Source organism: Elephas maximus, chromosome 11 (genome assembly GCF_024166365.1).
Source record: "Elephas maximus indicus isolate mEleMax1 chromosome 11, mEleMax1 primary haplotype, whole genome shotgun sequence".
Classification (NCBI taxonomy): domain Eukaryota; kingdom Metazoa; phylum Chordata; class Mammalia; order Proboscidea; family Elephantidae; genus Elephas; species Elephas maximus.
This window is the reverse complement of record NC_064829.1, coordinates 62108676-62133442: the sequence shown is the minus strand read 5'-3', so window position 1 is coordinate 62133442 and position 24767 is coordinate 62108676. Positions and strand designations below refer to the sequence as shown.

General features: G+C 39.0%; 1 protein-coding gene across 1 annotated transcript in view; it reads right to left on the bottom strand.

Moving 5' to 3' along the window:
• The window catches only part of DCC (DCC netrin 1 receptor), a 1314656-nt gene that overhangs the window by 79985 nt on the left and 1209904 nt on the right, over window positions 1-24767 (bottom strand). Inside the window, exons 22-23 of the mRNA XM_049901020.1 lie at window positions 20668-20733; window positions 4792-4954 (exon numbers count right to left, since the gene is read on the bottom strand). Coding sequence (XP_049756977.1) covers window positions 4792-4954; window positions 20668-20733 — 229 coding nt within the window. The remainder of the gene's footprint in view (window positions 1-4791; window positions 4955-20667; window positions 20734-24767) is intronic.

Sequence of the window (24767 nt, the reverse complement as noted above, 5' to 3'; positions counted from 1 at the left end):
CCTCAACATAAAGAAAACAAAAATCCTCACAACTGGACAAATAAGCAACATCATGATAAATGGAGAAAATACTGAAGTTGTCAAGGATTTCATTTTACTTGGATCAATGAGCAGTAATATTTTGAAAGGCATCTTTTTTTCTCTGAGCAGTTGGTCTCAACCAAACCAAACCAAACCAAACCAAACCAAACCAAACCAAACCAAACCAAACCCAGTGCCGTCGAGTCGATTCTGACTCATAGCGACCCTATAGGACAGAGTAGAACTGCCCCACAGAGTTTCCAAGGAGCGCCTGGCGGATTTGAACTGCCGACCCTTTGGTTAGCAGCCATAGCACTTAACCACTACGCCACCAGGGTTTCCACTTGGTCTCAACAGTGGGCTTAAAATATTCAGTAAACCATGTTGTATACAGATGTGTTGTCATCCAGGCTTTGTTCTTCCATTTCCAGAGCACAGGTAGAGCAGATGTAGCATAATTCTTAAGGGTTGTAGGATTTTCCTAACGGTAAATGAGTATTGGCTTCAATTTAAAGTCAGCAGCTGCTTTAGCCTCTAACTGGAGAGTCAGCTTGTCCTTTGAAGCTTTGAAGCCAGGATTTAACTTCTCTCTAGCTATGATAGTCCTAGATGGCATCTTCTTCCAATAAAAGGCTGTTTGGTCCACATTGAAAATCTGTTCTTTAGTGCAGCCACCTTCGTCAGTTATCTCAGCTAGAGCTACTGGATAACCTGCTGCAGCTTCATCAGCACTTCATGCTTCACCTGGCACTTTTATGTTGTGGAGGTGGCTTCTTGCTTTAAACCTCATGAACCAACCTCTGTTAGTTTCAAACTTTTCTTCTGCAGCTTTTTCACCTCTCTCAGCCTTTGTAGAATTTAAGAGAGTTAGGGTCTTGCTCTGGATTAGGCTTTGGCTTAAGAGAATGTTATGGCTGGTTATGATCTTCTATCCAGACCACTAAAACTTTCTACAAATCAGCAATAAGGCTGGTTCACTTTCTTATCATTCATGTGTTAGCTGGAGCAGCACTTTGGATTTCCTTCAAGAACTTTTCATGTACATCCACAACGTGGCTAACCATTCGGCACAAGAGGCTCAGCTTTGGGCCTAGCTTTCAGCCTAGCTTGGCTTTCAACATGCCTTCCTCACTAAGCTTAATCACATCTAGGTTTTGATATAAAGTGAGAGGTGTGCAACTCTTCCTTTCACTGAGCACTTAGAGGACATTGTAGGTTTATTAATAGGCCTAATTTCAATATTTTCCTGTCTCAGGGAATAAGAAGGCCCAAAGAGAGGGACAGAGATGGGATAATAGCCATTCTGTGGAGCAGTCAGAACACACACAACATTTATGGATTAAGTTCTCCGACTTAGACGGGTACAACTCATGATGACCCAAGACTATTACCATAGTAACATCAAAGATCACTGGTCACAGATCACCATAACAGACATAAAAATAAAGAAAAGTTTGAAACATTGTGAAAATTACCAAAATGTGACACAGAGACACGGAGCTCACGCTGTTGAAAAAATGGTACCAACAGACTTGTTTGACACAGGGTTGACACAAACCTTCAGTTTGTAAAAAACCAAATAGCTGTGAAGGGCAATACAGAGAAGAACAATAAAATGAGGTATATCTGTACTAACTTGAAGATATTACTGATACCAAAACCAAACCCATGGTTGTTGATTCGATTACAACTCATAGCAACCCTATAGGCCACAGTAGAATAGCCCCACAGAGTTTTCAAGGCAGTAAATCTTTACAGAAGCAGACTGCTGCATCTTTCTCCTATGGAGTGGCTGGTGGGTTTGAACCGCTGAACTTTTGGTTAGCAGCTGAGCTCCTTAACAGTGCTCCACCGGAGCTCCTTATTACTGATAATACATAAAAATATTTTTAATCCATTTAACTGGACTGGACAATGGGTTGGAGAGGGATGCTGGTGAGGAGTGAGCTTCTTGGATCAGGTGGACACTTGCAACTATGTTGGCATCTCCTGCCTGGAGGGGAGATGAGAGGGTGGAGGGGGTTAGAAGCTGGCGAAACGGACACGAAAAGAGAGAGTGGAGGGAAAGAGCGGGCTGTCTCATTAGGGGGAGGGTAATTGGGAGTGTGTAGCAAGGTGTATATGGGTTTTTATGGGAGAGACTGACTTGATTGGTAAACTTTCACTTAAAGCACAATAAAAATCATATAAAAAATTTTAATCCATTCGAATATTGGGTGTTTCCTAGCAAAAAACATAAAACTTTACATTCTCTAGCACTCCCAGACAAAGAGCTATTAAAGAAGCCCGTGAATGTATTTCCTACTTCACTTTATTAATTACATTAAGCTCCCATTTTCTGAGAGCCCTGTAAAGGCCATTATTTCTGTTTCAGATTGGAATTGATTTTGCTTTCAACAGGACTACTCAATTTGTTCTAAAGGGTTCAATGGTAGTGGTGCTGAGGGGGAGGGGTCTTTAATGAAATTGAGAAAAACTAAATAAAAAGTCATACATAACTTGAAAGAAAAGTAAAATTCTTTTTCCTCTCTGCTAATATGCACTAACAAAGAGCCTAAGACGAGTGCCATTTGATCTGTCACTAAAGAAAGATATAAGAAACACATACATGAAAATGTGCCAAGTAAATATTAAGAAACTTTGAGGATGCAGTGCGGAAAAACCAAAGTGGCAGAAGCTCAGGACCTATAAGTAAACTTTTTTTTTTTTTTTTTTGGAGGAGGAGAGTTTCAGTCTTTCATGGAATCGTTTCTTCTTTCTTTCACTCCCTAATTTTAAAAAACAAGTCATACCCAGGGCTCAGTCTCTATCTTTTGCAAATAAAACCTTCCAATTCTTACCAAAATGCTTAGGGTTGAATTAAAGACAATTTGAGAGTTTCTCAAAATTAGGTCAACTCCCACTTTGTACATTGAGAAGACTGGCATTTCTCTGTGGAGAAACAAAATATGTCCAGGAATCCAGTTCGGCAGGTCAATATAACACTCAAATATTCTTTTCATGATGATGAAAATGAAATGAACTAACTACAGATGGTTTAGTTAATTAAATTTAGTTTAGTGACTGCATTGATGGCTTTAAAACAATTATGAAATAGGCAAAGTTGGTTTTGGTGCCCTCTCACTCTGTCTTTATGTGAATTCTTCTCAAATCCACTTAGGAAAGACCTGGTGCCTTGATGCACCACCATTCCAGGTTTGCAGAACCCCTTTCCTGGGAGTGCTGGGCCGAGAGACGGTTTGATGCCTTAGCCAATTACAGTTGCCTTCTCTCAGAGCCTGAACTAAGTGCCCAGCAGCCTGGAAGATATGTGGGTGATTATGACCACTCAGACTGCTTATACACCAGGCTGGCCCTGTTAAGCTCATTCCATCAGATTTCTCATTTGAGCACAATAGACCAGAACATCAGCTATCACCAACTTCAAAATAGTTCAGTCTCATAAAGGTAGCTGATATAAAATTCACCCTGCGAGAGCAATAAATTAAATACAGAGATTGCATCTACACCCCTCTGGCACTTTCTCCAGTATGTGTATCTTTCCTATATCCTGTTTCTAAGCACCCCACTTTAGAGTGCTGAAGAAATATTAGAGATCAACAAATAGAGTTACAAGAGTTTTAAACAGCAAGAAGAAAGAAAGGCTGAAGTATTAGCAAGGGAAGAAGGGAAACTTATTTCCTAGAGAAATTCATCTAGCAATGTGTGTAGTACAGCGTTAGCAAGCCAGCCACCTATGGGCCCAGCCTCAGGCTTTCAGAGCCAGCACTGTGCCTGAGGCAAAGAAATCAAAGCAAAAAGCCTGTTTCAGCCCATCCATTCAGACTGTGAGAGAGTGCAGCTGAGACACACTGGGGTGAATCTGTAAAGGGCCAGAGAGGCAGAGAACGACCAGGAAATTATTGCTGAGTGCTTGAACAGAAGGCTAACACACTGGTTATGAATAAAAGCCATCTCAGAGGTATAGCAAGGGGGGGGCTAGCGGGAGACATTTGCCCTGAGTGCAAGTCCAAGGTGGTGACAGACTAGTTTGGCTGGTGAACGAATCACACCCCCCTGGGGTGGGGGTGGGGCACAAACTTAGAGATTGCCCCTGGGCACTTGTTTCCCTGCCTACCCCTCTGCCTTTCTGTTCTAGATTTTGTTTTTTGATGCATCATTCTCTGCATGTGCCAGAACCTAGAGCTTTTAATTTCTGAGACTTAACCATAAGTTGGAAGTTTTTCACCATTTTGAATTTCTGGAATTTCCTTTCCAAATTACTTTCTCCAAACTAAGCACTCCATAGCGTTGTAACTGCATCAAATTTGGTACCCTGTATTTAGTCATCCACTCAACAAGCATTGATTAACTGCTTACAGGCCTTTTTGGCCAAAGAGACAAATAACAATTATTAGAGGGCACACAACTCCAACATGATTGCAGACAGGGTCTTAAGTGGGCCATAACTGAGCCATGTGGTAGAGTTCATTCTCTAAGTGTTATTTAAGGAACACTTGTCCTCCCTTGAAAACTCTGGCCCTGAGAAGTAAAAGTGAACAGAAATGCAAAGTGAGTCTCCAGGTAGATTCTATTATTAAATCTGCAAGTCTAGCCTTCTCTCACTTAGCTTATGGGCTTGGAATGGAAAAAGGGCAATATCGAGCCAGGGTCAGGAGGTAAGGGAATTACGAGAGTATGGAAGGAGAACCTTGGAAAAATATAACTCAAAAAAGCAGTAGGTAAGTCAAGCAGTGCCTTTGCTCCTCTTGCGAGCCAGCTGTTACCTACTTTCTCTGCTGGGCTGAAGAGCGCCGGGTGCAAATCACAGCCACAATCACCACGACCAGCACAGTGATGATGCCAACAGTGACCACAATGATCACAAGCAGGTTGCTGTTCTTCTGCGGAGTGACGCTGCCATGTGGTGGGTGCATCTGCCCAATGGGCGGCTCTGGGGAAAGACAGGCAAACAGAGATCAGTGTTAGAGAGCTGTGGCCGCCCAGTGTTTACCAAGCTCTGTTCTGGATGGGAAGTGTCCTATTGTGCTGGGAGTTTTTGAGGTTAGAAAAGCATTGGAAAAGGAGAGGGGAGAACTAAATTACCTACCCTAAAGAAATGAAACCTATATCCACACAAAACCTTGTACACAAATGTTCATTTAATCATCATAGGCCCAAAGTGGAAACAACTCCAGTGTCAATCAACTATGGAATGGATAAACAAATATGGAATACTATTCAGCTATAAAAATGAAACCAAAAAGACCAAACCCATTGCCACAGAATAGATTCAGACTCATAGTGACCCTACAGGACAGAGTAGAACTGCCCCGTAGAGTTTCCAAGGAGCGCCAGGTAGATTCAAATTGCTGACCTCTTGGTTAGCAGCCACAGCACTTAATCACTAAGCAACCAGGGTTTCCATAAAAATGAAAGAATACTAAAATGTGCTACAATATGGATGAACTTTGAGGACATCGTACTAAGTGAAAGAAGCCAAACACAAAAGAGCACATATTTTATAATCTTATTCATATGAAATGTCCCGGGTGGCAAATCTATGGGGACAGAAAGTAGATTGCTGGGTGGCAGGGGTTGGGGGAAGGAGGGAATGGGCAGCAATCGCTAATGAGTTTGGCATTGCTTTTTGGAATGATGAAAATGTTCTGGAATTAGATAATGATGATGATGGTGCAATGGTTAAGCGCTCAGCTGCTAACCAAAAAAGTCAGTGGCTCAAACCCACCAGCTGCTCTGTGGGAGAAAGATGTGGCAGTCTGCTTCCCTAAAGATTACAGCCTTGGAAACCCTATAGAGGAGTTATACTCTGTCCTATAGGGTCATTATGAGACAGAATCAGCTTGACGGCAGGCAGTGGGCTTGGTTTGGAGCGGGTGGTGGCAGAACTTTGTCAGCATAGTTAAAGGCATCTCAATTGCACACTTTCAAAGAGGGAATTTTATGGTATGTTAATTACGTCTCAATTTTTTTGAAAAAGCACTTAGCTATGGTGTTGGGTGGAAAGGAGAGGAGGGAGAGAAGGGTGATACTTTGTACCATCAGAATTCCAATGTGACCAGAATCAGAGAAGCCTGTGCTTTATAAGAAAATGCTATTTTTATGATGCAGTGAAAGATAAACTATTTGACACCGAATACAATTTACTCCCATTTCTCTTAAGAAGCTATCTGTAAAGCACATATAATTCTCAACCCCCAAAAGGGTTAAAAGCAACCACTGGGTTCAAAAAGAGTGCCCTAAAGTCCTGATACAATTGTTTTCCTCCATTGTAATAGTACCTTATGGTAGAAAATACTTAGGCAAATATAACAAAATGAAAGGACTTTTTTTTACAAGTTGCTTATGTAAACAGAAATGGCTAATGACATTTTAAATTGCTCTCTTTAAATCCTCAGTCAGTGATCAACTAGAAGTACTCCGTTCTTTGCCATGTTTGCCATTACAAGCTACGAACTAAAAAAAAAAAAAAAAAGTAAATGTTAGCTTTTAATTATTTTTTAGAAATTAATTTAGAAAGTAGCAGGGAGAAATGAGTTCGGATGTTTTCCTAGATGTAAGGTTGAATTTTATTTAACAACCTACATTACTTTCTATTCCTTGAGGAAAATATTTAGGCTGTTTGAGACTCAGTGACTTCATCTGCAAAATGGGAATCATATTTACTGCACACAGATACTATCAGAATTACAGGGAATACATGCAAAGCAATCATTTTGGTGTCTGACACAGAGTAAGTGTTTATAATATTATTATACTACTGAAAAGTTAAATAAAAATGTCACCTAAATTTTTCCAGGTAAATTAGTAATATACCATAGTGTTTGGGATACTTTTGGTGCAGACTTCCAAACAACAATATTCAATGTGCCAAGATATATTAAACTCTTCTCACAAATGAATATAATAACGTAGTACTTGCCTCAAAATAGAAATGATGTCTAAGAATCATTGCTTTGCTTTTTAAAACCTTTAACACATTATTGCCGATTCATTATTGTTGAGAAAATAATAAGAATTTCTGATATAACCTGAATCTCTGAGGGAGGAACTCAGCAAAGTTTTAAATAGCATTTACTGTTAAAAGATTCTGACTATAAATGAAAGAAATAAGATTTCCTTGCAATAATATTTACATTTACTAGAAAGGAATGAGGCACATAATGAAAGGTCAGAACTTTCTATATCATAATTTTACTTACTATTTAAAAAGTCATTTTACAATAGTATCTTAATATGCCCTTTCTATGCTTAATAAATTAATTTATTGAAATAAGTTAACCTTTTATGTGACAGCTTACAATAGAGATAGTTGTGAATCTCACGGACTTTTATTAGTGTGGCTTAAATGTAACAGTTCATCATTTCTGACAAACTTAATTTGAGTCTTACATAGCAGTGCACCTTATGAACATTTAAAAAGACCTAGCAAGAGCAAATTATTCAAATTTCTATTCTTATTTCTTTCTTCCCACCCCAGAGAACATTGTGTTTTAAATTAGGAAATAATGACTGGATTCTGCGGAGCATTAGTGAAATGACACTGATGTCATTTGCCTTGCGAGGGTTTAGGGTTCATGAAGACTTCCATTATAAATCCTGGATTCCAGGCCTTTATGACTTCCTCATAAAAGTTCCCATCGGTTTCAAACTCGGTGTCGAGGATTTTCATTAATTTTGAATCACCGTGCAAAGGCTGAATAATCAGAGCCTTTGACAGCAAACTGGCAGTAAAGAAAGTCAAGTGCCGTGGTGTCTTTGGAGCTGAATACATTGAAAGACTGCTCCAAATTATGAGAACTTCCAGAGTTCACAAATCTAGACTGGAACAGTTAGGAATTCTGGAAGGCAGCCTGACTTCAGAAGGGGCAAGGTGGCATTTGTCAGCATCTGGGCTTCAGTGGGGGAGAAGCATGGTGTAATTCAGCAATGTGCATTTGAAGCCACACTCCATGGTTTGCTGCCTGTACGTTACTGAATCGGGATGTGACTGATCCGTAACTAGAATAACTTTACCCACCTCCAGGGCACTGTGATTATTTCACAAGATGATGGATGCGACGTAAAGACCACCAGCCCCAGCACAGAGTTTGCACTTGATAAACATTATGTTGTGGCTCCATATATTTCATCCTTATGTGATTTTTCCAATTTAAAGAAAAAATACAGCCTCATAATGCATCTGTTTTTCCATGTTAGTTAGTGGTATCATTATTCTGTATCTGAGCAATCAAGAACTAGGTGTATTACATTAAAATCAGTGAGAAGGGAGTCTAATTTTTTAAAATCAGATGGGCATTCTACCCACTTCATGATGCTTAATCATAGTCAAAGTTTTCATTCTTTTTCCTGTTAAATTTATTATAAACATAAATATATTTTTAATACCGTGATAGAGCCAAAGACTTAGAAAAAAATTAGACATTGGTTTAGTGAAATAATATCTTTAATTTTTATAATACTTGGTTGTTGTTGTTAGATGCCATTAAGTTAGTTCCGACTCATAGTGACCCTACGTACAACAGAATGAAACACTGCCTAGTCCTGCGCCATCCTCACAATCATTGTTATGGTTGAACCCATTGTTGCAGCCACTGTGTCAATCCAACTCATTGAGGGTCTTCTTTTTCACTGACCTTCTACTATACCATAATATTTGGTAGTCTTTCAAAAATATTTTATGTTTCTCGTCACATTTTACCCTCATAAAAACTCTGCAGTAAGCTCATTGATAGACAAGAGCAATGAGTGCTTAATCATTACATACACAACAATGCCAGGTATTGAATCCAGGAGTCCCAGCTCCTATTTTGTGGCTCTGAGCCCACTGACACAAAGACTGTGCCCTAACAGCTGCATAATATCAATAGGCAGGTGAACAATGTAAACATAAGAATGACGAGTTCACTTCTGGGGAAAGAAACAGATCTGATCAAAGATTTTAGTTGGGGACTAAACTACTATAATTGGTGCTTTCTTTGGTAACAGTTTCCTTATTATTAGAACACTTCAAGCTTAGCATATGCCTTGTAATTTCACCAGTCTTTGAATTTGAACAGAAATTCATAGGGCATAGAACATTTCAAAGCATTTCCCTCTGATGTAAAGTGCTATAGTCAATCAGCTGGAAGAGAATTCAGAGATAATCTGGCCCAATGTTCCCTAAAATGAGATATTAATCAGTGTTACAGGGGAAAAAAAAAAGTTCCTTGGTCAATTAAGTTGGAAAACATATTTCTTTCCTCAAATCTCAGAGCTCTGAACATGTTAATGTGACTTGTGAATTGTCAAGAGGGGCTGGGAAGCAATGGTAGAGAACATATTCAATTATTCCATAAATTGTAAGGTGTTGGGTGGTACAATGCTGTGGTCAATAGAGGCATAATCCTTGACCTCATAAAGCTTACAACCTAGTGGAAAAGACAAATATTAAACAAATCATAAAGCAATTAAATATAAAATCACCATTATAATTTTTACTAAAAAGAATGCACCATAAGGATGTAGTTAGTGGTCATTGGAGGAGAGAAGTCAAGAAAGACCTCGTTATGGAAATAACATTCAGGCGGAATCACAGAGGATTTCTAGGAGTTAGATCTTGTTCCTTTGCAAGGGAACAGGAAATGGAAAGATTGGGGCACTGGAGGGCTGAAAGGATGCATGCTTCGGGAATCTTGAGAGCAAAATGCAGAATGGTACAAAATGAGGGTGGAAAGAGAAGTCGGGCCTGGGTCATACAGAACTTGGTAGATTACGTTCAGGATTTAGGATTTTACCCGAACTGCACCCACAACCATTTAAAGGTTTTCAGCAAATAAAGTTGATTTATTTTAAGATCTCCTAGTTGCTTTGTGGAGAGGGGTTGGTGGTAGAAGCAGAGAGGCTAGTTGGAAGGAAGGATATTGACATTTTCCAGGTGAGAGATGATAACAGCTCATTCTGAGACAGTGGCAATTGCAATTAAGTGGACAGTTAAACAATGCAGCTTGAAAATAAATAAACAGAACATGGTTTGGAAATGGGGGAGGGGCTATAAAGGAAGAGTTAGAATTATGTTAAGAAATAAGTTTTATGCCTGATATGAGGGGCAAGGTGAAAGGGTAGGCTTAGTGAGGGAAGAACAGAAGTTCAGTCTTGAATATGTCAGGGTTGAGATCCTGTGAGACATGTTGAAGAAACAGCTAGATTGTCTGTGCTAGAGATATAAATTTGGGAGTTGGCATGATTTTTTTATGGAGACGGACTTTGAAGGCTTAGAAGATGAGATCATAAATATTAAGGGTCTAGGGTGAGCAGGGAAACTTTCTCAGGGTTAACACTCTAAGTGTTCAGGTACGAGAGAAGGAGAGGGCCCCAAAAAAGAGAAATGAAGGGCCAAACCAATTTCCCAATACTTACTTAACTGTGGAACATTATTCTTCTCAGAGCTTTTCATGGGGCCCATGTACCCTGGAGCAACTATTGGGAATGGTAAACTAGCTTAGTGTGCCTCAACTGGGGAAATCTTCCTCTGCTCCACAGTGATATTTGGCATTGTCTGGAGACATTTTTTGTTTTCACCACTTGGGGGAAGGGAGATACTACTGGCATCTACAGGCCATTGTAGGATGCTGCTAAACATCCTACAATGCACAAGGACAGCATCCCACAACAAAGATATGAATAAAACCGAGACTGAGAAACGCTGATCTAGCTTAACACTTTCTATGTTCAGATTGAAAACTGAGATCCAAAGAGGTTAAGTGAGCTGATTAAGGTCACGCAGAACTAATCCATCCATAGCAAAGTCAGTTATAGAATTTGAGACGTGGAATTAGTGTAGGACTCTTCAATCTTTTGGGATAGATAATGGGTGGTTGGGAGATAAGCACAGTCTATTGTGCACTGGGCTAGAACCTGGGACTCTAGACCACTCCAGTCATCTTTCCATCTGGAAAATGGCTGTAAATTTATATTTCTGGACCTTCTGTTTGGCATTGCAATGTCTGCTGTGTACCACTGAGTGTGTTCTAGTAGTTACTGTTATGGATTGAAGTGTGTGTCCCCCCTAGAAGATATGTTGAAGTCTTAACCCCTGTACCTGGAATGTGACCCTGTTGGGAAATAGGGAGTCTTCTTTTGCTATGTTAATGAATTCACACCAGGTGGATCTTGAACCTAATCCCTTCTGAGTTGTATCTTATAAAAAAGAGCAGTACAGACGCAGAGAGACACACACAGGGGGAAGACAGATGTCATGTGAGGACATGTCTACAAACCAAGGAATGTCAAGAAACAGCCAGGGCTGCTGGAAGCTAGAAGAGACAAGGAAAGAGCTTCTTCTATGGTGGCCAAGGCACAGCCCTGCTGATACCCTGAATTTGGATTCTTAGTCTTCAAAGCTGCGAGGCAATTAAATTTTGTTCTCTAAAGCCATTCATTTGGGTATTTTTTTACAAAGGCACTAGATAATTAAGTTAGCAATCTTAGAATGATTATTTCATGCAAATATGGGGAGAACTTTATGTACACTTTACTTAAATTATGTATTGTATTATTGGACTCTGGAGAAAAGGAAACAAAGCTTTCAAAAGTAGAGGGCAAACTGTGGCCTTTTCTTTGAAATGCAGGCCGCAAGTCTTGTTTCACAGAGCACCTAATTGTGCATATTCACAAAATTTAATTAGTGGTGTTTATGTTTTTATGTATAAGACTAGGCCAAAGTATCAAAACCTTTCAAATTTAATTGATTTTTCCCAAAGGTTAAGGCCAGTGAAAGAACATTTTTTGAAAAAGGGCTTACAGATGTTTTAACCAAACTTACTAAACTAATTTTGTGAATTAGAGGCATAGCTACCAACAAAAGGAAATTGGCATTTTATCTTCCCTGATGAGAAAAGCAGGGTTAAGTGGAAGTAATTTTCACCTGTTGTTGTGGTTCATACAGATATAAATTACAAAATCACATTTTCAGGAGTTGAAGATTTTCCTGACTTAAGGATGTGGACCATAATTCAAAATTGAATGCGTTGTAAAAGACGAAAACTATCACATCACCGCATATTAGCTTTGATTCTACCTGCCATAAGAAAATAATTGAGATGCTTCCTCGGTTTCCACAATTTAATTAAGGGCTTCCCACGACAAGAGTAAACATGAACTATAGCTTTATTTTTCTTTATTTGAATTCTAAGGGTGCATTTTTAAAAGAGTGGCATGCTGTAAGAGAAAATAAGTGATTAGCAAGGTCGAAATTTATTTGCAACTGGCTTGAGTACCCTGACAATAAGCCATTTTGTTTGTTTGTTTGTTCATTTACATGATAGTTACAATGCTTTGAAGGATAAATCCAGCAAGAAGAAGTAGTGATAGGAAATCTCTATAATTCTGTCACTCTGGCACTGGGTTGGGTTTTTTTTTAAGGCGAGATGGATAAAACTTCCATGGTATACCAAGTTCCAAGGCTGATTTCAAAATGCTATTGTCGTTGCAGCCTATTTTGCGGGGTGGAGCGGGGTTAGAGTTCTGTCAGAGTCGGTGACCTCACATGCACCATCTAACTGGAAAAAAATATCTGCTTCTTAAACCTTAAGACATTAGAAGAATTCTAATTTAGAAGCCAGGATAGTCAGATGCCTTTACCAATTTGCTTATACTAGCCCAGTTTAAAGTCACATCACATATTTACCACCATTTATCTGCTAGCAAAATACAATGGGGAAAAGATTAAGTTTGCCTTCCATCATCATGTCTCTCTCAGGTTATCAATTCACCTTAATCAGCAAAGCATCCTGTAATAATTTGTTATTTCAGGAGAGAGTCTAGAAATATTTCAGGTGCCTTGTTCATCCCAATCACTTAGCATGAAATTCCTAAAAATCATGAAGTAATGCAGAAAAGGGGCAGGAGCAATCCCAGTAGCCTATCCAAACTGGTTCATGGCCACTAGCTGTCATTAGCTTATTCTAGCTTCATGACTTTCCCGTGTGAGATAATGCATATCCGGTAAAGTTTAATTAGATTTCTCACTGAGAATCTTAAATAGGAAAAAAAAAAAAAAAAGGATATGCTGACATGCATTGCTCTCAATTACTGTTATTCTTTCATCTGAGGTTTGACTCTTATGAAAGTTCTTGTTGGCTTCTCTGTTAACATCAAATTGGGCTAGAGTGTCTTTTTGACCAGAAAATTCCAGTTTTATTTTGCAAAGGCAGTTCAAAGAGCCAACACCAAGCATTTAAACTTGATCCAAAATTAGTACTGCTAGATTTAGCAACAGGAGGCCAGTTAATTTTGAATTATTTCTAATTGCCTATTCATGTGTACCTCAAGATGCATATGTACACTGAGATGGGAATCCCATGCAATGCTCTGCTTTTATCTCATATGCATAGGCAATTAGGAAGAATTCAAATTTTACTGAGCATCCTGGATAGTAACCCTGTCCAAGCTTGCCATCCTGTTGGACATGCACTTTAAGAGAGTAAATTATTCTGAGTCTGTGGCTTACACCAGCTCTGCCTTGAACACACATAACCACTGCTCAGTAGTGGTTGAAAACTGCAGAGGGATAACTGACGTTTCTCAATTATCCATTCCAATTCTCTCTTTAATTTCCTGGCACTCCGTCTCTTCAAATACTACTATTCTGTGCCAGGACAGATTTTCCTGCACTTAGCTGGAGATGAATTCTAATCTGAAACTCTCTGTTGAACTAGTATCTCAAAATCAGCTCTGTTGGATGATTTTAAAGGGGACAAAATCAGTTCACCACATGGACTCTAAACCTAGAACCTCTATGAAAACCAAAAACACCACATCAGGAACTATCAAGTCTATTCCAACTCTCAGCAACCCAGTGTGTCAGAGTAGAATGTGCTCCATAAGGTTTTCAATAGTTGATTTTTCGGTAGTGGCCTTTCTTTCAAGGTACCTTTTTGTGGACTCAAACCTCCAAACTTTGGTTAGCAGCCAACTGCTTCACCATTTGTGCCACCCAGTATCTCCTGGCTCTGCTCTATCTCATCGTAAAAAACACTACATTTGTTTTCCAACAGAATTTTAACAGCTGCCTTCCCAAATGCCTTTGTCACATCCCTGGGATCTTTCTAACTCTCTTTCATCTTCCTGAACTACATTTGATTGCCTTGTCCGTTGGGGTAATTTGTCTTCTTGGTTTATTGTTTCTTGGTGATCTATCTTTCAGTCTATGCCCAGAGCTCATAGCAAGTGCCCTGAACACAATAAGGGCTTAACAGCATTTTTTTTACTTACTGGTTAAATGCAATAAGTGTGTTTGCCATATTGTTGAGATTTAAGATAAAATCGGATGTGTGAGAAGGAGTTAATGAAATTACCAGAGGAGGGAACTCCCATTATCTAAACTCATTTCTATGGAGAATGGCCTTGATCTGTTCTCAGTCCCAGCACATCCCTCCTATCTTTTCAGGCTGTGCGTGGGATCCTCAAATTGTCTGCAGTATATATTGAAACCAAAGAAAAATCAGAGTAAGGCACTAGCTATAATACGAGTCTCAAACTCAAATGCCTAGAGAGGGGAGTAATGTTACATAAATGAGGGAAGACAACCTGTGTAACAGATATTAGGAAGTGGTGAGGACTGCAGAAACCTGGAGAGACCACCCTAGATACATAGCCTTAGAGAGGTTTCAAAATTTCTAAAATGTAAGCTCCCTAAGGTCCAGTCAAACCTCTCTAAGGCTAGACAATTTTTTTTTTTTTTGGTTTTGGTTTAAGTAAAAGGCAGGGGAAGGTATGCCTGGCTATTGAAAGAGCCAACAGGTAAAAATATGCTCCTGAGTCTGCCACTGGCCAGGGGAGAGGAGATCCTGAACTCTGACTTGAGCATCTATTCCATTCCAGTGATATACTTCCTCTTGTTGGGGGAAATGGATACATTAGATTATGATAGTCTTATGATAAATATAATCATGTAACTCACTCCAATATTCTAATTTCATGCTCAGCAAGCCTCTTGTCGATATCAAGTTTCACTTGCCATATAATTTTTTTAACATAATCACACCCAAGTGGATATTTATGTGTTTAGTAATCAAATTCCTTGTGAAAACCTGCTATAATGGCTAAATAAATAAATTATATTATATTCATCTTCTATGAGTCTGTCAATTTGTCAAACTGTGGGGACTTGTGTGTTGCCGTGATGCTGGAAGCTATACCACTGGTATTCAAGTACCAGCAGGGTTGCCCATCGTGGATGGGTTTCAGCTGAGCTTCCAGACTAAGACTGGGAAGATGGACACAGTAGTGTACATCAGGAAAAAATTAGCCAGTGAAAACATTATGAATAGCTGCAGAACATTATTTGATATAGTGCCTGAAGATGAGCCCCTCGGGTTGGAAGCACTCAAAAGACAACCGGGGAAGAGCTGCCTCCTCAAAGTAGAGTCGACCTTAATGATGTGGTTGGAGTCAAGCTTTCAGGACCTTCATTTGCTGATGTGGCATAACTCAAAATGAGAAGAAACAGCTGCAAACACCCATTAATAATTGGAATGTGGGATGTACAAAATATGAATCTTGGAAAATTGGAAATAGTCAAAAATGAAATGGAATGCATAAACATTGATATCCTAGGCATTAGTGAGCTGAAATGGACTGGTATTGGCCATTCTGAATTGGACAAACATATGGTCTACTATGGGGAAGCACTGGTGGCATAGTGGTGAAGTGCTACGGCTGCTAACCAAAGGGCCGGTGGTTCGAATCTGCCAGGAGCTCCTTAGAAACTCTCTGGGGCAGTTCTACTCAGTCCTATAGGGTTGCTATGAGTCGGAATTGACTCGACAGCACTGGGTTTGGTTTTTCTAGGTTTACGGTCTACTATTTTTATGCTGGGAGTGACAACTTGAAGAGGAATGGCATTGCATTCATCATCAAAAAGAACATTTCAGGAGGTGGGGCCAAGATGGCAGAGTAGTCAAGACACTTCCTATGATCCCTCTTACAACAAAGACCTGAAAAAACAAGTGAAGCAATTATATATATGGCAAGCAAGGAGCCCTGAACATCAAAGGCAAAGTCAAAAAACAGTCTGAGTGGCAGGGGGAGGGAGAGACAGTTCAGAAGTGGTGAGGAGTTGCCGGACCTGACTCCACGGGAACCCTCAGGCACGATCCCCTGGAGCAACCGCGGTGGGGCTGGCAGTAGTGTCTGGACCTGGTTTCCTCAGGGAGAGACAGCGAGTGGCACAGCCTACTCATACCTCCGGAATCAGAGAAGAATGGCACTCTTGGCAAAAGCTAAGTACTTGCATTTATTTTACCATGCTCCCTGCCCCTAAGCCAGATTCAGTAGCTGTTGATTTCCCTGGGCCTGAGATAGGTCTGGCTGCATGCTCTGAGCCATTCTCCCGGCCTTGGAGAAGGAATAAATTCACAACTAGGGGAAAAGATAATCTGCCAGCTCCACTAAGCTGGGCTCATTTCAGGAGAACAGGCCCTTGTTGCAGACTGCAACTGTTTCAGCTATGTGGTGGAGAGGCGGGGTTTTGATGTTTGACCCTGCTTTGCCTATTAAACAAGGTCCTCACCTACCCACATCAGGGGCCTAAAAACTGGTGGCTCCACTCACATCATCTAGTCACCCATGGCAGGGGTTCAAGGATAAGTGGTACCTGCCAGTCCTTACAACCAAAAGCATTGGGTACCTGTGGTCTAGCTACAGAACCTGCCCACCTCTGTGCTCTAAGGAATAGGGACATGCTTTCCTCACAGACACTTGGGGGACGGTTGTCAGCTCCCTGCCTTGACTCCCTGCTGCAATCAGATACAGGTGCCTACACCAATCACCCCTGCCCCTCTAAGATTGTAGGACAGAGCCTGTACCACACACTAAATGATTAACTACCTGGACACCTGAGCTGAATTCATACAAGAAAAGTGAATGGACTCCTAAGCTCATATACCCATAACAGCTCTAGCCATCTGGTGACAGGATGTTAGAGCTTCAAAGGTGAAAATAAGCTAGCTCATTCAAGCAGCCTATTTAGGCATATCAAAACAAAACAAAGCAAGAAGCTAGGATACAGTAAGCAAACATAAAATAAACTAATACAATAACTTATAGATGGCTTGGAGACAACAGTCAATGTCAAATCACAAAAAAGAACATTTCAAGACCTTTCCTGAAGTACAATGCTGTCAGTGATAGGATAATATCCATACACCTAAAAGGAAGACCAGTTAATACGACTATTATTCAAATTTATGCACCAACACTATGACCAAAGATGAGGAAATTTAAGATTTTTACCAACTTCTATAGTCTGAAATTGATTGAACATACAATCAGGATGCATTGATAATTCCTGGTGACTGGAATGTGAAAGTTAGAGACAAAAAAGAGGGATTGGTAGTTGGAAAATATGGCCTTGGTTATAGAAATTATGCTGGAGATCAAATGATAGAATTTTGCAAGACTAATGACTTCTTCATTGCAAATACCCTTTTCACTGACATAAATGGTGACTATACACGTGAACCTCGCCAGATGGAATATACAGGAATCGAACTGACTACATCTGTGGAAAAAGATGATGGAAAAGCTCAATATCATCAGTCAGAACAAAGCCAGGGGCTGACTGTGGGACAGACCATCAATATCTCATATGCAAGTTCAAGTTGAAGCTGAAGAAAATTAGGACAAGTCCACGAGAGCCAAAGCATGACCTTGAGCATATACCACCTGAATTTAGAGACCATTGAAAGAATAGACATGACACATTGAACACTAATGATCAAAGACCAGATGAGTCATGAAACGACTACAAGGACATCACACATGAAGAAAACAAGAGGTCACTAAAAAGACAGGACAGAAATAAAAGACCAAAATGGATGTCAGAAGAGACTCTGAAACTTGCTGTTGAACACTGAGTAGCTAAAGTAAACGTAAGAAATGATGAAGTAAAAGAGCTGAATAGCAGATTTCAAAGGGTGGCTCAAGAAGACACAGTAAAGTATTACAATGACATGTGCAAAGACCTGGAGTAAGGAAACCAAAAGGGAAGAACGTGCTTGGCATTTCTCAAGCTGAAAGAACTGAAGAAAAAATTCAAGTATTAAGTTGCAATACTGAAGGATTCTACAGGGAAAATACTAAATGACTCAGGAAGCATCAAAAGATGATGGAAGGAATACATAGAGCCACTATACCAAAAAGAAGTGGCTGACGTTCAACCATTTCAGGAGGTAGTATATGATTTGGAACCTATGGTACTGAAGGAAGAAGTCCAAGATGCACTGAGGACATTGGTGAAAAACAAGGATCCAGGAATTGATGGAATACCAACTGAGATGTTTGAACAAATGGACGCAGCACTGGAAGTGCTCACTGGTCTATGCCAAGAAATTTGTAAGGCAGCTCCTGGCCAACCGCCTGGAAGAAATCCATATTTATGCCTATTCCCAAGAAAGGTGATCCAACTGAATGTGGAAATTATCAAACAATATCATTAATATCACAAGCAAGTAAAATTTTGCTGAAGATCATTCAAAAGTGGCTACAGCAGTATATAGACAGGGAACTGCCAGAAATTCAAGCTGAATTCAGAAGAAGTCATGGAACCAGGGATATCATTGCTGATGTCACATGGATCCTGGCTGAAAGCAGAGAATACAAGAAACATGTTTACCTATATTTTATTGACTATACAAAGGCATTTGACTATGCGGATCATAACAAATTATGGATAACATTGCAAAGAATGAACATTCCAGAACATTTAATTGTGCTCATGAGGAACCTCTGTACATAGATCAAGAGGTAGTTGTTAGGACAGAACAAGGGGATACTGTGTGGTTTAAAGTCAGGAAAGGTGTGCGTCAAGGTTGTATTCTTTCACCATACTTATTCGATCTCTATGCTGAAAAAATAATCCAAGAACCTTGACTATATGAAGAAGAATGAGGCATCAGAATTGGAGGAAGACTCATTAATAACCTGTGATATACAGATGACACAATTTTGCTAGCTGAATGTGAAGAGGGCTTGAAGCACTCACTGATGAAGATCAAAGACCACAGCCTTTAGTATGGATTACACCTCAGCATAAAGAAAACAAAGATCCTCACAACTAGACCAATAAGCAACATCATGATAAATGCAGAAAAGATTGAAATTGTCAAGGATTTCATTTTACTTGGATCCACAATCAACACCCAGGAACCAGCAGTCAAGAAATCAAAAGACTCATTGCATTGGGCAAATCTGTTGCAAAAGACCTCTTTAAAGTGTTGCAAAGCAAAGGTCACCATGAAGACTAAGGTGTGCCTGACCCAAGCCATGATGTTTTCAATTGCCTCACATGCATGTGAAAGCTGGATGATGAATAAAGAAGACAGAAGAAGAACTGACGCCTTTGAATTGTGGTGTTGGTGAAGAATATTGATTATACCATGGACTGCTAAAAGAATGAACAAATCTGTCTTGGAAGAAGTACAACCAGAATGCTCCTTAGAAGCAAGGATGGTGAGACTGTGTCTCACATACTTTGCACATGTCAAGCAGGATCAGTGCTGGGAGAAGGAGATCATGTTTGGTAAAGCAGAGGGCCAAGAAAAAAGAGGAAGACCCACAACAAGATGGACTGACACAGTGGCTGCAACAATGGGCTCAAGCATAACAATGATTGTGAGGATGATGCAGTATCAGGCAGTGTTTCTTTCTGTCATACTTGGGTCACTATGAGTTGGAACTGACTCAACGACACCTAACAACATTATATTCATAAAATAGAATATTGTTGAAAAGCAAAGGTAAGGGAACAGGAGCTATTTGTGAATACATAGATTAAAAAAAATTAAAGAAAAACTCACAGTAGGATAAATATAGTATGACATCATTTCTATGAAGTTATATACATGTACAATAATGCTTAGGGATACATATACATATGTAGCAAACACTACATTTGGGATTGTGGTTACATCAGAGTGGGGAATGGAGAAAATATTGGAGAAATGTGATAAGACAGAGACATATAAGCCTTTCCAATTGTATTTTGATTATTTTATATTATTAACCTTGATGGTGGGTACACAGTGTTGATCTTGCCTTTTGGAATATCTAAAATTAATTTTTAGTAAGCCAAACCAAGCAACAACAGCAAGAAAAACAACAATGAAAAGAACCTATAAAAGCAACTTCTCATATATACCTGAGTGCCTTAGGAGTTGGCTAGTATTAATCCATCCTAAAGTTTCTGTCCTAGCAACGCTGAGGACAAAATCCTGGAATGTACCAGCCTTGCCAGCCTGCTTCTTCCATGCAGTTCTAGGTACTACCTCCATCTCGTCATCTTCAAAGCCAACAGATGTATGTGTGTACTCCACTAGGTCTAGCAGAAATAAATGTCTAATCTTGACAATGTGAAGGAAAATTAACAATAATGTGCTAGAATATGTTGGAAGAGTAAATATACTCTTCAGGCTAAAAGCGTCCAGTAATTTTAATTTATGAAATTGCGTCTTCTGGTGGAGGTTTCTTCATAACTTCATGTTTCTCTCATTCCACTAAGACCTTAAGTCCAGCATACTTGGCGCTTGCAATAGAAAATTTGCCTCAGTCTGTAATTAACCATTTAATTAGCATAGCTAATCCAATCCTTCTAAATTATATACTTACCATTGAGAGTGCTTCTATCAATCAAATTAGTATCAACTGGCCAATAGCTTCCATCTCCATGACGACCTATTTAATTGGGAAAATATGCCAAAATGTTAGTGGATAGACAACATGAAAATACAAACAAAAATAAATAAATATTTTAAAATACAAAAATAACTGAACAATATTATTTTGGCCACCTCAAAGAAAATCTGATAATGTTAATTATACCTGTGAGAAAACACCATTTTCCAAGTAAGAGAAAAATCTTTCACAAAAATAGACTCTTCCAAGCAAGTTCAGTTCAGTTCCTCTCTGAGAAGCCTTCCTCCTTCCTCTTTTTTTTTTTTTTCTCCTCTCCGGATTCTCTTAAAGTGTGAAAAAAAATAAGGTGCAGCAGTGGTATCACTCTGAATGTTGCTCTCCTGAACTTCTCAAAACAGAAGTGGTGCCGGGTTACAGCTCCTTGAGGGGCACGTAGCTGGCTTTCTTTATGCTGTAGGAGGTCCTGCCCACACTGCTGCCCAACTGACATGCCTTTGAAGCAAGCTGTCTTCACTACTCTACAAGGAGATAGCACATTTTATCTTGGAACTGAGTTCCAAATATTCTTTTCCTCATGTGCCTCTTGTTCCTCATAGAAATTTGATGTTACATTCAGAGCAAAGAGTGAGGAATACGTTACAATCTGCATGGCCTAAATATTTCTTATAAACATACCATGACAGGAAGAAGATTTTCTTTAGTATCACATTATTGGAAACAGTGCCTTCTTTAGGTGTTTTTGTTTAACAGTTGTAAAAGTAGTATTTAAGAAAATAGAACTGGAAACATAACTCAACCAGAAATAAGTATACCACATCATCCAAAGTAAATTAATTAGCTTTCATCACAAGTAACTCTTAAACTGTAATTACTTGATTAGATTTTGAATTCTAGAATATCTATTAGGTAGTTCATTTATAGAAAAATATTTGGGAGTTGAATCTATCCGCAAACATATCGATTTTTCATTTTATTTACTAATAAGGGTTATTTCTGAAACAGTTCTAATTAGTAGATGATACAGAGGAAGCCAATTGAGTCACTCGGCTATAATAATAGAGGTTATTTTTCTCACATTTATAGATTATAGGTTTTGTTATCTTTATAACTATCAAGTCCTGCCAGTGTGACATTCTTTTGCCTGTCAAGCACTCTTCTCACTAAAGCTTTACCAAGATCTCATAACGTGGTTTGCACAAGAGCTGTGAAGAAACAATTTAGAATTCTCTCAAGTCTATACATTCTCAATTTTTAAAATTCTTCTGATAGCAAGTCAGAGCTAAAGTTAGCATGGAAATCTTTCAACAAGGAATGAAAGAAATTAATCCAATCTATTCTTTTTTTTTTTTTTTTTTTTATTCTAAACATACTTAACAAGAAGACTGGAGAGGAGGCATTTTGGATACTGTTTTACCCAGTATAAAATGTGAGGTAATCAACTGTGAGTGGCAATTTAGACCAAGAGGAGGTGGGAAAAGGTGGGTATTATGGATTGAATTGTACCCCAAAAACAATACGCTGAAGTCCTAATCCCTGTACCTGTGAATGTGATCTTGTTTGGAAATAGGTTCTTTGAAGGTATTATTAGTTAAGCTAAGGAAGTCATACAGGAGGAGGGTGGGTCCTAATCCTTTCTGGGTGGTGTATTATAAAAGGATAGAACAGACAGGGCATAGAATCACACACAGGGGAGAAACTGAAGCCATGTGAAACTACATCTAAAACCCAAGGAACACCGAGAACCACCCAGGACTCCCAGAAGCTGAAAGAGACAAAGAAGGCCCTTCTGCTACAGTGGACAAAGAGAGCATGACCCTGCTGTCACCCTGAATTTGAACTTCCAGCCTCCAGAACTGTGAGACAATAAATTTCTGTTCTTTAAAAAAAAAAAAACCTTTACAGCCATCTAATTCAAGGTACTTGGTTACAACAGTCTTAGGAATCTAAGATAGTGAGTTACCGTGTAGCAGTTACTTCAGAGTGCCTACTTATAGGGTCTCTTGACAATAAATGCAAAGAAAAGGAACATAGGGCTTTCTTCTCAGAAGATAATAGATCAAAGTCAGAAGGTAGTATAATCACTGTTAAGAAGAAAATTAGTCTTTGGACTGTTCCTAAGAGGGAAGACTTAGGAGCAATACAATAATTGTGTTAACTATAGCTTTCTACCAGGTGACTATAGAAACCTGCCTATTGTTTTTATAACAATTTGTTTTATTTTTGTTGTTGTTGAGAATATTCACAGTGGAACATATGCCAATTCAACAGCTTCTACATGTTAAATTCAGTGACAATGATTACATTCTTTGAGTTGTACAACCATTCTCACCCTCCTTTTCTGAGTTGTTCCTCCCCTATTAACATAAACTCACTATCCCCTAAGTTTCCTGTCTAATCTTTCTAGCTGCTATTGTCAGTTTGATCACATATAGGTAGATATTAAAAGAGCACAATGCTCACGGCAGACATTCTTTACTAGTTAAGCTAAACTATCCTTTGGAAACCTGCTTATTTTAAATTGACATATCTTTTGGTTAATATCTAGTATATGGTTTACTAGTCTTTGTAAATTCATTTACATTTCACTACAATTTGAAAGGGGGTTTAGAGTAACACATACATTAATCTTTCATTTAAATTGACCACGATAGTCTTATTCTTGCCTCTAGGTCCCTGACTTCTCTCTCTCCCCAGGCCTTGCAGAATCCAAATGGAATATGACCCATTGGACCTTCACAATAAACCCAAGAGTTAACTCCATATGACTGATACAACCCATAGCTAAACCTCCCCTTAACATTCTCCAGTATTTTTCCACTTCCTCATTCTAGTTTTCAAAAACTATATTGCCCTCTGCTTCAGTTGAAATCAGTCTGAGTTCAGGTCTTTCCCCCTATTGGAATAGCTCTTTACCCCCTTTTTGAAATAACCCTTTTGGAATAAAGCCATTCTTGCCTTTTTAACGTATCTGGTATAATATTCTTTGACAAAACTAAAATCAGCAAGCATGATATAAAAGGTACAGAGAAATCACAAACTATTTAGGATTTGAGAATTTGGATAGATGAGTGAAGGAAAGAGACTTGCAACTACAGAAGCATTCACTTTTTAAAGACCCTGATTCAGGAATTAAAATTGGAGCCATTATTCCCTGTCCTTGAGTAGAATGTGACCCAGGTGGTGCTGGACTCACAAGGACACATCAGCTGAGCCCTGAGGTATCAAAAAAATTGCTAGGACAATCTTGGAAAATATCTTTTAGGAAAACCTTCACATAAACAAATACTTAGAACATGAAAGACTCACATTATTTTCCACTCTTTTTCTATTAACATTTAGTAAATAGTAAGATTTGTTGGACCGATGAAGACTCTCTTGATTGTCATCACTAAAACTTGTGCTAATGATTATTAAGACAATTCAAAATGTAGAATCATGATGATTTGGCAGTTTTTACCAAATGTGTGAAAGAGTGACAATTTTAATGATTTTACCCATTTGTAATGTTAACATATAGTGATGATTCTGTAACATTTCTTGGATTTGGGCAGATGTGGCTCTGGCAGTGTGCTTGTCCATTTTCCCAATTTTGCCTATTCTGTAACGTTCCTTGGACTTGGGCAGACATAGCTCTGGTAGCATGCTTGTCTGTTTCCCAGTTTTGCCTCTTGGAACACATACCGAATAAAATATTTCTTCTTGCTTTACTATAACTTTGTGGTGACTTTACCCTAGGACAATTAAACGGCATAGTCAGCAGGATTTTCTGAAGCCACCAATCCAGGTGATCTCAAGGAGACTTGAACTATAGAGCAGAAGCTGGCAAAGAGAGGTCCTGCCTTCTGGATCCCACACATTTGCATTCCACATTCCTTTAACAATTGCTCTTGGAAAATGAGCCTTTACTTATTCTTTTTTATTATCTTTCTCATGTTTCCTTAAGTTTTGTTTGGCATATTGTTTGAAAACTGGTTGTTTGATTAAAGAAAATGTTTCTTAGATTTTTGATTGATCATTTAGTTAAGAGCAACATTTAGTAACTTTTGGTGAACTGCAATGTGGTGTCTGGACTT